The sequence below is a fragment of the Netta rufina genome (assembly GCF_964035555.1).
Source record: "Netta rufina genome assembly, chromosome: 3".
NCBI lineage: Eukaryota > Metazoa > Chordata > Aves > Anseriformes > Anatidae > Netta > Netta rufina.
In genome coordinates, this window is record NC_140125.1 from 13,624,338 (window position 1) to 13,637,982 (window position 13,645).

Genomic DNA, 13,645 nt, shown 5'->3' on the forward strand with positions numbered 1-13,645 from the left:
GCAGAAAGCATCTGATATGGACACAGTACTTGCTGATACCCTCTTACAGGCTAACTTGTTGACTTTTACCCATATTGAGAAGAATGAACCTATCTAACTGGCACTCATTTTCAGTGAATAGACACAGGAATAACTCCAGGCATCAGAGAGCAAGTAATCTTTCCTGGTAACTCTTCCCAAATGATTTCACCTCAGCCTTTGGATTGAGGCCGCTCTGCCTCTGAGAAGCTTGGGCTTCCAAGGCAATCGTGAAGCGTTCAATAAGGAGCCCAGGACAAACCCACACACGTGAAGAATCACAAGGTAGCTGAGAGAAGGAAGAACAGCAGCTCTGTCCCCATGCCAGAAAATGCAAGAAGTTTGGGTTTTCCCCCATCAATGGCTGTCAGCAGAAACACTGAAGAAAAGGCCTCTACCCTCCCCTGAAGGAGACACGAAGGCCTCCATCCTCCTCCAGCTTTCTGCTCGGACTTCTCCCATAAAGGCAGACTGCTTTCACCAAGATCAATCATCTCTTCCCTCCCAAGCAGCAGCATTAACACTTTGGGACCCCTTCTCCAGGTGACAACAGCAGTTTGGTCAGGACAGGACCACAGTTGGGTGACAGCCTTTAGGGACACGGTGCACCAAAGGCAGCAACCAGCCCTCAAAGCACCCACAGCTCCCTGGTGCTCGTCCCCAGAGTTTTGTGCTCTGAGCAATTTCATCTGCTGGTGGCACTGAGGTTTTCCCCCCTAAGTCTTTAGATCGGATTTTGATCAAAAGGTTTCTTCCCTGACAGGCAGCCTCCAAAGGCACAATGACTGATAGCCACCAGCAGCAACGGGGCATCTTACAGGCTTCTGGATGGGAATTAAATAAGCTGTGAAGGCAAGCAGAGCCAAACGACAACAGTACCATCAGTTTCCTGGCTTAAACAGCAGGGAAATAAAATACCACTGTTGATAGAACAGCTGGTAGGAATAGCAGTGTGATTTCTAGTGGAAATGATAGGAAGATGGCTAAGAAATGCTATCCTGTGTGATGTTTTGGGTGCATTTCCCGTGCTGGATATCAAATGCTCAGTTCTCCCACAGTACTTATGTACATCCTGATTAATATTTTACCAGCGACATACTGCTGTATTCATTACAGATGGTAACACCCTCACTATTTGCAAAAAATAAATCAAATATAATATTTATACGCCGCGTGATGAATTTTCGTTGTCATTTAGCCAACGTACAGCTTGTTCTGAAGCAGAAGTGAGCCGGGACGCTTCCAGCACATTCGGTAAATTCAAGAGCCTGTCGCCACCAAAAGGAAAAAAGTGGAATTACTCTAGATGTAAACTACTATTTTTTTTTTTTTAAACCACAGGAACTAACTCAGCAAATAAATTTACATGAGGAGGAGACAAATTTAGTATTTTGATCAGGACAAAGAAGTCTTTGAAACCCAAAAATGCTTGGGGCGAGAATTTGCAGGAGCAGGTCTCCCCCCATTCCTCAAAGCTTTGTAAATGTATGGGATTGGGGCTGGGAAATATGCAAGCAGAAAGTAGAAAGTAATTGACATGATACAGTTCTCCAGGGTCAGCCTTCCCAGAGCTTTGTTCTACTTTCTAGGAAATTCCACAAGAAATGAGATGTAAAAAAAAGTAAAGGTCAATAGAGATAAATTTAATAAAGAAACGTTGTTTCTCTATAAAATAAGTCTGGGACCTTAGAAAGAGGCCAGATTATTCAAGCACATTCTGCAGAAAAACACACACAGATCTACGGGGAGGAAATGGAACAGCCAGAAGAAGTGGACTGTCAAGACAAATTTTATAAATAAAATAAAGCAAAGTAAAATAAAATAAAACATAAGACTACACAAAGACCAGGAAAAAATAAGTCCTATTGCTGCAGTACATGGGATACACTTTTGTGGACTCTATTCATTTGCACACATTTCACAGGTGCCCTGCTTTTCATGTGCTTGAGAAGTTACCATGCTTTGTATACACAGAACGCAGGAGGGTACAGTGAAGTCCTTCACTTTATTTATATAAACTCTAACAGAAATAAGTGGCTGATTTATGCACGGACTGATTCAGAGTAATGATTTATGATTACTACTTAGAGGACACAAAGTACTACAGCAGTTAAATAGTCACAAGGCCAATGAATCTCTCTGCTTCTAACAATGAACTGACAGCTTGAGTATACGTCAGGAAAAAAACAAAAACAAGCGAGGGGAGTGAAGTACTGTTTATCCCATCCAGATTAGGTGCTTACAATCCCTACAGAGACAACAGAAGACAATAAAACACATCTTATCTTTTCCATATTGACCACATAAGAACCTGGGCTCTTAAACAAGATATCTGAAAACAAACAGCACGGCTACTGCCCAGCACAATATATTTGGTGTGATTAGGTGTTATTATCAATGGAGACACAAAAAGTTACGTCTTGTTCTAAATTTCAGGTGCAGATCACTGCTACACATGGGAATTGTCTGCACGAGCAAGTTCTCTGACTCTCTGCTCCTGTTCTGCTGTTTGTTCCCCCTGCCTTATCCAAAGAAAGAAGAGAAAGATATACATTAAAAAAAAAAAAAAGGAAAAAACACAAGTATTGATGTTAATACTTTAATCACGCACGTTTTTCACAATAAATTAGATATAAGGATTGGAATAGATTTACTCAGCCATTGACAAGGAAGGGACAACACATCTTCAGGCAGAGCTTGCTCCTCCAGGTACTGGGGAGACACTAGCATTCAAGACGTGTGTCCTAAGAGTAAGATGTTACACATATAGGAACACTTCTCAAGTCCACACAATTTGAGAAGCTGACACGACACACACACTTAAATTCATAGAGACACTAAAAGTATTCCAGGCAATTCCCTGAAGAATGCAAGTACAGGTTTTGTGGTTCTCGGCTGCTGAAGATTTAGTTCAGCAACTTGTAGGGCCAAGGCAACTTGACCCTCAAGTCTCCCCCTGCCACGTTGTTCAAACAACAGGGAACGTCTCACTCTGTATTTATTCTCTGTGTGATGGCTTCAGATGAGACAGTCAACACCACAGGCAGAGATTTGTAAGCTAGCTCTGAGAACTGAAAAGGAAGCATCACAAATAATACCTAGGACAACGGGCAGACAAAAGCTCAAACCTTGGTACTTCCAAAGCATAACTTCTACCTCGCCACACTGACAGAAGCATGAGAGATACGGCCCTCTAAACAACCTAAAAGCCAAGGGATTTTTTCAGGATCTCTGTGGTTCAGCATCCTGAAGTATCCACAGGACTTTGATGTTACTTCCTTTAAGTGCCCCACTAGATATAACGACACCAAAATCCATGCATACTCATCCTGAAGTTGTGCCTGAACAAAGCATTGCTTATTGCTTAGCTTAAAGCTTCAACTTTGAAGTGCACCAATCTGTACAAAATCTGACTATTTCCCAGGAATTTCACCCGTAAGGAGATGAGCAGAGTTCTGGGCATAAAGGCAAGCAGACAAACACCTGATAACAGCGAGATGCTACCTTGAATTGGAAGGTTTGACCTCAAAGACCACAGGTGTTACCAGTTCTGGTTCTTAAAGCAGCACCTGGGGAACATGAAATCCTTCCCCCAGCAGACTGCCAGGCTCCTGACCTGTATGCTGGTGTTACAACAATGAAAAAACATCTCACAATTTTTTTAATCATGTTTTCTGGGGCCTGAATTAACATCATGTAAAGAACAACTCAACTGTGCTTGAATAAGACCTGGCTTTGAAAGGGAAAATATGAACACCCACAGACACAACCAGAAAGTCTTAAGTCCTGCAAGAATCAGAGTTTCGGATTCAGGTGGCAATATTCATGTCAGCATTTTCAGGGTATCAGCTGAATTTGATCATTAAAGAAACTATGGACTCTACATAAAAGCAGAAAGTAAGTGCTAGCATCCTCATCAAATTCCAAATCTATCAACTATGTTTGCAAAGTTTCTCTAGCTATTTCCTCTGAATGTGGCACTGGTTTTTCTTCTGGCCTCAAATACATCATTTTGGCTGAGCAGCTGTCACACTCCAGTCATGGCTAAGGAGCTACATGTTTCTGTAAAAACAGTGCATGCACAGAGTTTGGAGAACATTCCTATGAAGTTAGCATTTATCTGAAGTTACTACATTATAGAACTGCATTGAAATGAGTAGAAAAAAATACTACTTGTATTTGCTGGTCATCTGTCACAGGTAATCAAAAGCACCTCAAGAAAACACCTAACAATCTATGAAGAACAGGTGGGTCAAAAATAAGAAGGGTCACATCTGAAAATAGCCACCAGAACAGAGGACAGCGAGTAACAGTAAAATCTGGCTTACACAGATTTAGAGGAAACCAATTTCAAAAATAAACCATATGAGTGAATCAGAAATTCTAATCTAGAAAATCCAGAGAAAAAGGTTGAAATATTAGCCAAAATACACAGTATGGAAAGAAAAAACATACAAAGTATTCACCTATTTTTTTAAAGAACACGGTAAAGCAGAAAGTTCAGTTCATGGCTTTCTGTTTTGTCTCCCGCTGGTCCTGTGGCTGCCGAGTAGGACTCGAAACATCCTGGCTTTAAGCCAAGGAATCAGGACATGACACTTCCGAGGCATGAGTAATGCCAGTCACCATCACCCCCTAAGAGGGAACAGAGTACAGACGGTGGGTCTGAGGAACTCCAGTTTGCTGCCCACTGTACAAACTGACATTGATTTTGTTTTTCTTCAGTGAACTGACGAAAGAACTCACCTCACACCCTGCTTCCCCTCACTCGCTACTCCTGGCTATGCAGACCAAGCTGCTTCCTTCATTCACCTCTGACACTCAACTGATCTTTTCATGAGACAATTCAGACTCAGGAGCTACAGTCTTTCTCTTCCTCTTTTTGAGTTATTCAGCAACCTGACAGAGAAGTCCAGAAAGCACTGCAGTTGTCAGAAGAGGCAATGGATATGGCCAAAAGGGGATAAGAAAACCACCTTTTGAATCATAGAATGGTTTGGGGTGGATTTTGGCAACAACACACTGCTCAATTGGCATAGTGCATCTCGCAGGATAGCGGGCAGATCTGACTGCTGTGGCTACCAAGGCAAATGTCTTCAGGTGTGAACAACAGTAAAGAAATTACAAATCAAAGTGGTACGTTTCACATACACGGTTCCTTACCTTGTGGACAAACAGGGGGTGCTGCTGCTAACGGTGCTATGAGCACAGTGCAATTATGAAAGATTAAGCTGGAGCTGATGACTGCTGCCCTGTGGTCAGGAATTAGAGCAGCACCTGCTGTGCTAACGTGTGTTAGTGCTAAGATACCACCCCCTGATACAAAGTTAGGGATGGAGAAACAACAAAAAGATGTTTTACAGTTGTTTATCTTTTGAGCAGAAAACATGCTTTTGACCTTGTAAGAAATAAAAATATAGAGCGAAATAAAAATATAAAGAGAAATAAAAATATAGAGAGAAATAAAGCCGGTATCTTCTATTTTTTTTTGACATCTTCCTGCCATACAAAATGATCCAAGGTAATTCCAAGTATTTCTTAGAGAGCTGTAACTTAACATATAGGGTTGTTAAGGAGAGATGAATGATCTTTAGTAAAAGAAGGAGCATAAGGTAACAGCAGGTACTGATAGAGGACAAAGCAGATGCTGCAGCTTTATTTAAGATGCCAAGGAAGCTTTTAGAAAGAAAACCCGCACAATATAAGAAGCTGGCTGCTACATAGTGGGATGCGGGCGTTACACACCCAAAACCAGACCCAATCTCCCGCTCCTCCTCACGGGAACCCCCCGACCAGCCCCGTGCCGAGCCGTGGGGACCCCCCGAGCCCCCAGCCCCCGGGGGTACCTGCAGGAGGCCGCCCATCTTGGCTCGCAGGGCCGCGAACTCCTCGGGGGCCGCCTCGGGGTAGAGCTGCCCGCGGAGCAGCTCGGCCGTCAGCGCCGCGTTGCCGTGGTAGGCGGCCTGCGCGATGCCGCTGAGCAGGGCACCCAGTGCTTTACAGCCCTCCGAGCCCGCTCCCAGTGCCTGGCACTGGTGGGACTGGTGCGACTGGGGCTGCTCGGCCATGTTGGAGGGGCGGCCCCAGCGCCTCGGCCCGCCCCGCCGCCGGCTCTCGGCTGGCGCCTGGCGGCCGGGGCTCCGGGTGGTGGCCGCTGCTGGCAGCTCGGGGTGGGAAGCTGAGGCTCTCACCTTCCTGGCAGGGTGAAAGCGAGCTCTGTGGGTGAGGAGGAGCTCGTGGTTTCGTCAGGAGGAGCTCAGGGTGTCGGGGTTGGAGCCGGCACGGAGCCGTGCCCGAGGTAGCAAAGTGGTGGGTGATGTTCCTCCTCACGGGTGGGTGAGGGATCGTGTGCTCCAGCCATCCCATAGTAAGCATCAAGCACCAACCAAATCCGCACCTCGAAACGCAGCAGCTCTACAAGAACTTTATTTATCACAAATGTTTAGGCACACGCTGCCAGGCAATCGTACATTTGACTGACCAACACAAGTAGTGACGCACACCAGCATGGATCCTTCACTGTCATCCCTTCGCTATTACACATTCACAAACGTAACTATAACATTCGCTATTATCACCACTATTTTTCCACGCCCTGACAATGCAATGTTTCAAAGTTATCCATGAATTAAAAAAAAAAAAAAACATCCCCCAGAAGACACAACCTTAGAGGAATGACCCGATGCAGTGCAATAAATCTCTGCATCTTGAACTGTACTTCTGTTAAAATGTTCCATTTTTACTAAATATTCAGGTATTTTAAGGAAACTTCCATACAATGTGCTTTGTATCCCTTTGTTGTAAGACACAAGGTAAACCACAAAATGTGGGGACAGTTCAGGAAGAGGTACTAATAAAAATCAAGTGTTTTCGCTGTGCACCACTCTATACAAGTTCAAATATAAAAAATATTAAAACGCTTTGTATGTACAGGCATATACAGTCAGTAAAGAGCCTACATGCTCTCAAAGGAGATGCCTATAGCAAATGGTCTTCTGTTAATACAGCGGCATCATATAGCACCTGATTTCAAATATTTAAGCCCTTCATTGTTGTACTTTTATGACATACAAGAAATATCACGTGTTGCTCTAAAATATAAAATATAAATTATGATTGATACAGTCTGTTCTGCTCCATACTTTATTCTGTATCTTTCTGAAAGCACGGAACTGGCAAAGAACGCAGACCAGGTGCCTGTATCTGAGTGGGATTGCTGTATACCTCTTGAAGCTGGAGGAACAGGAAAAGTCACCAGGATGTGCATCTATTATTTTCTTTCAGTTTCTCTGTTGATTTGGAGAACTGTTAACACGCTCACTTTCTCCAGTGGAGCTGGAAACACAGGAGATGCCATTTGTTCCAATCACTAGAAATTAGTACTGTAGTAAGAGGAATGTATCTCCGTTTTTAATTTGGCTACAGACTCGTCAATGCACAGCTAACCATTCCCAGACTCAAAACACTCTTCTGGTGAGAATATTTGCTCCTATTTAAAAATAAAGTAAATATGAGCAGAGGGGAAGGGGCAGGGGGAAGTAATAACCCTTCAATGGCCTGTCTGTATCACGATGGAAAATGAGATAATGTTTCCTCTTACTCCGCCTTAAATTTCTAGAGATTCTGCTCCTCGATGATATTCTGTCTCCTGCTGCAAGCTGAAATGTGTCATTAAGTCCTAATAAGCAACGATGCTTTATTGACTGAGGTTGAGGTACAAATTTGCTCTTAAAATTGCTTTTTCTTCTCATATCTGTTCAGTTCATTGCACGAAGATGGCAAAACAGCTGGAGAAGTGTCTACTTCTGACTTCAAAACCAGTATGAAAGTATTCAAAATGCACATGGCAGCAACCAGTGACCTGTGTCTTTAAGAATATTTTTTATTTGATTTTGTAAACAACCTTAATTTTAAACAAATTAAAAATACATTGAAAATTCTCTATTTATATACACAGTACATGTTCAAACTTCACTTCATTGTGTTACCATGGTTTAAGCAGAAAAACAGGTTTCTATCCAAAGCCCAGTTGAATTACAACCATCCTCTGCAGTACAGCAAACCATCGTGCCCAGACACGGTCCTTTCAGCAATACTTCATTTGTTATTTATCACCTGAACCGTTTTTCGGCCGTAGTGGTAATAGCTGTACGCAGATGTTACCGTCGTGAACGCTGTGATGCACCTTTGGGAGAAAGAGTTCCTGTAAGTCGGGTGAGTCCGCGTTATGACAGTAAATGTTAACACTTGTTTTAAAGAAGGGAAGAGACAATGATCTGCTTCAGTTTGTAGCCTGCAGAATTTTTACCAGCATGGGAAGTGACTGATGTGAAAAACCATCGCTTGGCTGCACAAAAGGGGAGCATGCAGATAATAGGAAATACTTGAACTTCTTATTTCAACAAGCACCAAAGCTAAAGCTCAAGTTTTGGATTCGGCCTCTTTTTTTCCCTTCCCGGGCATTAGGAATTTCTAAATGAGCAGTGCTCCTCTCTGTCAAAGGCTGGCACTGTTCACTTGTGAGTCACTGTTACAGTCCTGCCCCTCGCTGCCACTGCCAGGCTCGCTGACATCACTGTTGGAGCATTCCTACAGCATCCTGGTAAGTTACACCTCACATTTCTTCATTACTCACTGTACAGGAACTCTCTCAAGAGTCCCAGAGAAATAGCACGGAAAGCGTCTTTCACAGAGGCAGTTTTGGGTTCGGCTTTCCAACGGGATGAAAAACACACTTGACTGTTAAGATAAAGGTTCCTAGCTCCTTAAAAGCTTTGAGGCTGTTTTTCTGTTTTGTTTGCTTTTTAAAAAAGGCAAGTAATGCTGGATCTTTCACTACTTTAAACCAAGTTACGAAGTAACGCAGCCATCTGCAGTTCTGCCTCTTTGTTCCAGACTCTTGCCTAAGAGCTGAGGATAAATAATGCCACAATTAATTGTTCAGGTCTGCAATGACAGTGACGGGAAAGGCCATTATTTAAAGAAGTACACTCCCGGTGGCCTGTTTTCATTTCATCTCTCCCTTTTCTCCCCTTCCTCTCTATAGCCCAGGAGGAATCATTGACTTCTTCAGGTACTTTATTTAAAGAGGCTTCAGAAACCAAGATTTCAGGATAGCAGGTAGAGCATAAAATAGAAGAAAATATCTCCTGTCTGTTTTTACTGTTATCAAGATTGTTTCTCTAGGGACGCTAATGGCACGAACATACACAGAACACATACAGCTTTTCTTCTCACTCTTCTTTTATACTAATCTGAACATACACTTTGCCTATGTACACCGTGTCTACTCTCAGGACTTGTTTCTTAGCTGTTATTCCTAGATCTTACCTAGTCTCAGAATAAGTGCCAATAAATATATAGCTGCTGTGTCAGTTAAGAATAAACGTGCAAAAATTCAGCCATAGGGGGTCTATGACATCATTTGGGCACAGTTTTTTTGTTCCACACAATTAGATTAACCTCAATTACCAGTTTCGTAAGGAGTACGTTAAATTATCTGGAAAAAGAACGAAGAGACGAGTTACCATAATGTCTGCAGGTAGATGCTGTCCACATAATCGAAAACAGGAGCTGCTAAAGACGCTGCCACCAGAAGTAGCTGAACAGCTGTATTCATCTGATAAAAGCAAAATTAGAAATGTGACCAAAATGAAGAGCACTCTCCAAGGAATACCACTATACACTTTTAATACTTGTTTAAGTCAAAGTCTATATACTACTACTTAAAAAGTACCAGAAAAAAATATTTTAAAACTTCTTTTAACAAACTATCTTACACATTTGAAGTTGCCTCCAAATTAGTTGGCACCACACTGAAACTGCACTCAGCAGCAGCAGGAAACAGCTCTCTCCCTCCAAACTACAGCTCGCCACAGCTACGGAGAAATTTATCTTTTCTAATGAGTTATTACTCTTACCTTGCTAATGAATGTTGGTTTTAGTTGGGCTGTAGCATAACAGGGATTAAAATACCTGCTGAGTGTTCTCTGTTAGGAGAGAAAAGGGGAAAAAAGGCAATTCTAGCAGATTCAGTTTGATACACCTCTTAAGCTATCAACCCATGTTTTGAGCAACCATCAAGAGGGAAAAATCTATTGGTTACAACTTGTTAATGCTTACTCATTTTATATACACGTAAAGTATGTTAAAATAAGATTCAATCACAGTAAAAAATGATTACATGCTCATAGAATTTTGTTTAACGCTACAAACTTACTGGTGGAGAGAGAGTTTTGTATCGCACGTAAAAAACAGCAGCGATGAGTGCTACATCCCTCAGAATGATCATGGAAGTCAGTGAAACTGAAAAACCAAGCCAACAGGATCTAGTGAAAAATCACGTCCACGACTAAGAACAAAATGAAACAAAAAAAGCACAACACATGAAGCAAGAAGAAATAGCCACCTTCAACTTCTAAACAACTTCTAGGTACGACTGAAGATTTTTAATGTGACTTCTGAAAGGGTCTCATGTGAAGTCTTAAATCAATCCGTCCTGAGAAATCTTTTGATATACCTGCTGATTACTATTGCTTTGAAGAAATTACACTTGAAAACAGCAGCAATGCTTTTTGATGTGTAGATCTGGGCGGGGGGCAGAGGTGTGTTTTTTGTTCAAGTATGTAACAGCAGCAAATAACAAAGTACAACTAACTGGCAAAACTAAAGTTTTGAGCAATACAGAGTTTTCCTTCCAGAAACAGAAGAAATATTATCACACATAGGATTAACTTCTGTACCTAACACAGCATTGGCAAGTAATGGTATTTTCTCACCTGGGATAAGATTTGCACAAGTTAGGCTTACGTAGAGCACGCTGATGAGAATTTTATCTGCCAGAGGATCAAGAGCACTTCCCAAGGCTGATTTCTGATTAGCCCAATTTCGTGCAATAAATCCATCCAACTAGGAAAAACACAATTCAATATTTTTGTATTAAAGAGCTAAGAATACAACAGCTTTTATGTGCTTCTGTTACAGAAAGATTTCCTGAATGGCATGACACAGGACAGCTAGTTTAAGTTTGATGAGATATGACACCTGTTAGCTGATACTTGTATCACTTTTTTTTCCCCCCCATGTTGCATTCCAGATTCTGGAAGCCTTCAAAGATATTCAGTTCTCATTATTTCAAAGAAAAATGAAGAAGATGTTTTAAAGTGCACATCTCAACAGACCTCTGGGTGCATGAGCACTGGCTGGACAGTTCCCACATGGGGATGGGAAGGAACCCACCCGGCTAACCCCACTGCTCCACCAGCACCAAGGTACAGGAGCTCACCACAGTGTCACAAAGGACACGTACAGCATTTCTAGAAAACGATGAGCATAAAAACGTGTCTGTTCCTATAATTTACTCATTCCTATTCTATTCTCTCAATTCCAACGTACGTCGATGGGGTCACCACATCCCAGGCTATCCCCAAAGCATTTCCAAACCAATGCAAACGTACCAAATCCGTTACGCCAGCCAAAACGAAGACACCGAGTGCAACGTTGAAATTTTCTTCAACGATCAAATAGCCCAAGACCGGCGCCAGACCCATCCTCGCCATTGACAGTATGTTTGGGATCGTCCATGGGTTTTCATACTGCAAAGCAAGCAAGGAGAAACTTCAGGCCAGGAAGGCAGATTCTCGTTTAGCACGTAATGACAGCAGTCAAGGTAAACAGGGGGCTGAGGCGGGGAAGCCCTGCAGATGTTGGCAGTGAGCTGCCATTTGGGCAGGGCGCAAAGCACCTGAGCGGTAAACATTAACCAAGGCTTTGGTTTGGCAAATAGGGCACCACGAGAGAAGACACAACTGAGAGAAAACCTCCCCTGACAGATTTCCTTGACAGGTTCCCCTGACAGAAAGACCCTACCCAACAGCAGATTCCCTGACAGAAGATTTCCCTGACAGAAAGACCCCTCCCCAACGTAAGATTCCCTGACAGAAATACTCCCCCTGACAGAAAGACCTCCCTGACAGAAGATTTCTCTGAGATTTTCCTGACAGAAAGAGCCCCTCTGACAGAAGATTTCCCTGACAGAAAGACCCCACCCCAACATACGATTCCCCTGACAGAAATACTCTGACAGAAGATCCCCTGACAGAAAGACCCCCTCCAACAGATTTCCCTGACAGAAATACTCCCCCTGACAGAAGATCCTCTGACAGAAAGACCTCCCTTGACAGGTTTCCCTGACAGAAAGACCCCCCAGCAGAAGAGTCCCATGACAAAAATACTCTCCCTGACAGAAAGACCACCCTGACAGAAGATCCCCTGACAGAAAGACCCCTCCCCAACATAAGATTCCCCTGACAGAAATACTCCCCCTGACAGAAGAGTTCCCTGACAGATTTCCTTGAGATTTCCCTGACAGAAAGACCCCCTCTGACAGAAGATTCCCCTAACAGAAACACTCCCCGACAGAAGACCCCCGACAGATTTCCCTGACAGAAAGACCCCCTTGACAGAAGATTCCCATGACAGAAATACTCCCCTTGAGAGAAGATCCCCCCCTGACAGAAAGACCTCCCCTGACAGATTTCCTTGACAGGTTTCCCTGACAGAAAGACCCCCCCGACAGAAGACTCCCCTGACAGAAACACTCTGACAGAAGATTTCCCTGACAGAAACACTCCCCGACAGAAGATCCCGACAGAACGACCCCCCCGACAGATTCCCCTGACAGAACGACCCCGCTGCCACTCCCCCCCCCCCCCACGCACCAGCTCAGCGCAGCGCCCCGCCGCGCTCCTCTCCCGGCACGGCTCCTGCGGCGCGGGGCCCCCGCTGCCGGCCCTGGGGTGGCCGAGGCGGCTCCAGAGGGCGGCGGCGGCGGCGGGGAAGGGCGGCGGGGGGAGAGGCGGCGGCGGCGGCGGCCGCTGGCGATGGCGGAGGAGCCGCGGGGGCTGCCCCAGGCCGCCCCCCCCCATGAGGCAGAACCCGCCGCCGGCACCACCATGGCGCCGCCCCCCAGCCCCGGGCGGGCTCCCTAAAGCCCTGGCCCCTCCGCCGCCACCTCCACCACCGGTGCCACCGCCGCCGCCGCCGTCTCCCGGTCGCCTCCTCCCCGCGGTGCGGAGGAGCCCCCAGAGCCCCCTGCCGAGCCAAGCGGCGGCCAGCATGGTGCGAGGCGCCCGCTACCCGCGCTGCGGCCCTGCCCGCCCGACCCAGCGGCCTCCCGCCGCCGCCATGGGCCCGGGGACAGGGGGCGGGCGGGCGGGCGGCGCCGTGCGGCCGCGCACCGGGACGACGAGGAGGAGGAGGAGGAGGAGGAGGAGGAGGAGGAGGAGGAGGAGGAGGAGGAGGAGAAAAGGGGAGGAAGGCCGGGGTTTGGCGGCGTTTTGCGGCCGCCCCCGCCGCTTTACGGCAAGCAGGGAGCCGCCCTACCTGAGGGAGGGAGGGGGCGGCCATGAGGGGCGAGCCCCGCTGCAGCCCCCCGGGGTTTTTGGGGGGGTTATGGGGAGAGGTGCTCGGTGCGGGCTCGGAGGGCTCTCAGCCGGGTTTGCTTTGGCTCGAAGGTAATGAAGGAGAGTTTGCTTTGTTAGCTCTTGTGAGGTGCTTGGCCCTGCCACCCTTCCCTACATAGAAGGGTTTTAACTCGTTGCTGAGCTCGGTTCAGCACCAATTGAGG

At 45.3% G+C, this 13,645-nt stretch overlaps 2 protein-coding genes across 2 annotated transcripts in view; both read right to left on the minus strand.

Moving 5' to 3' along the window:
• The window catches only part of COMMD1 (copper metabolism domain containing 1), a 72,726-nt gene extending 66,623 nt beyond the window's left edge, over positions 1–6,103 (minus strand). Inside the window, exon 1 of the mRNA XM_084283758.1 lies at positions 5,865–6,103. Coding sequence (XP_084139884.1) covers positions 5,865–6,086 — 222 coding nt within the window. The 5' untranslated portion in view covers positions 6,087–6,103. The remainder of the gene's footprint in view (positions 1–5,864) is intronic.
• A 1,772-nt stretch (positions 6,104–7,875) lies between these two features.
• CRLS1 (cardiolipin synthase 1) lies at positions 7,876–13,281 on the minus strand. Its single transcript, XM_084285337.1, has 7 exons — positions 12,738–13,281; positions 11,475–11,612; positions 10,797–10,926; positions 10,238–10,323; positions 9,939–10,007; positions 9,546–9,637; positions 7,876–8,203 (listed from the first exon to the last, which is right to left on the minus strand). The coding sequence occupies exons 1-7, from the start codon at positions 13,134–13,136 to the stop codon at positions 8,116–8,118; spliced, it is 1,002 nt and encodes a 333-aa protein (XP_084141463.1). The 5' UTR covers positions 13,137–13,281; the 3' UTR covers positions 7,876–8,115.
• Between the last annotated feature and the right edge of the window lie 364 nt (positions 13,282–13,645).

What these genes read in the sequence shown, in the direction of transcription:
- CRLS1 (XM_084285337.1), bottom strand. Translation starts at nt 13,136, where the DNA reads ATGCTGGCCGCCGCTTGGCTCGGCAGGGGGCTCTGGGGGCTCCTCCGC. An exon ending in TGGCTGGCGTAACGGATTTG is followed by an intron (nt 10,927 to 11,474) that starts GTACGTTTGCAT and finishes TGTTTTTCCTAG; the next exon opens with TTGGATGGATTTATTGCACG. An exon ending in TTGTGCAAATCTTATCCCAG is followed by an intron (nt 10,324 to 10,796) that starts GTGAGAAAATAC and finishes TTGGTTTTTCAG; the next exon opens with TTTCACTGACTTCCATGATC.